The following is a 732-nucleotide window of genomic DNA, read 5'->3' as shown; positions in this document are numbered from 1 at the left end:
TACCAAGTCCCCTTCCACCAACCTCTCCTGCAGAAGAACATTGGGCAAAACCGGCGGTTCTCCACACGTCTCCTCCTGCAGTAGGTTCTCACACTCTTTCCCCGTGAAACCTGGCACGCAGACGCAGGCACTGACACCCACACAGGTGCCACCATTCTGACACCCTTTCCCACGGTGGCAGAAGCGATAACAGACTTGGGAAAAGGGGAGCTTCTGTCTCGTTCCTCTCATCTTCCACACTTTGTTCGTGCAGGCAAATCTGAAGAGTCTGAGGTGTCGCCCGCCATAGACGCTATAGCCTGGGTAGCATAACGCACTGCCATTCTCGTGGCTGGCGAGGGGCAAGGGGAAGATAATACGTAATATGGGGTGGTAAGTTCGTAAATCAGGAAATTAATACAGCCGAAGGAATACAGAATATGAAATGCCAAACAGGTGAAAGGGTCTAGAAATATCTGTGAAGGACGATGGGAATACAAGAATATGTTATAACATACTGTATTTGTGTAATGCAGCTGTATGCGATATATTACACGAATATAGCGTTTCTCTTGAATACATCAAGGAACCTTTTCCTTTTCTTTTGTTTCTTTGCGTAAAGGAAATACAGTATATGATACGTAATTATTTTCTTACATTTCTTTGAGTAAAAAAGTAATATATAAATAGACATGGACAAGCAAAGGGAGATATGCAGAAATAATTCATAGTGATATTATGCAATTGAAATAC

At 43.3% G+C, this 732-nt stretch overlaps 1 protein-coding gene across 1 annotated transcript in view; it reads right to left on the bottom strand.

Annotated features, from left to right (window-relative positions):
• LOC119581720 (multiple epidermal growth factor-like domains protein 11) overlaps positions 1-732 on the bottom strand; it is an 18,007-nt gene that overhangs the window by 10,673 nt on the left and 6,602 nt on the right. Inside the window, exon 9 of the mRNA XM_037929845.1 lies at positions 19-331. Within this exon, the coding sequence (XP_037785773.1) occupies positions 19-331 (313 nt within the window). The remainder of the gene's footprint in view (positions 1-18; positions 332-732) is intronic.

The sequence above is a fragment of the Penaeus monodon genome, chromosome 15, assembly GCF_015228065.2.
Source record: "Penaeus monodon isolate SGIC_2016 chromosome 15, NSTDA_Pmon_1, whole genome shotgun sequence".
NCBI classification, from domain to species: Eukaryota; Metazoa; Arthropoda; class Malacostraca; order Decapoda; family Penaeidae; genus Penaeus; species Penaeus monodon.
Note: the sequence above shows the minus strand (reverse complement) of the source record. Positions and strands in the feature narration are given on the sequence as shown.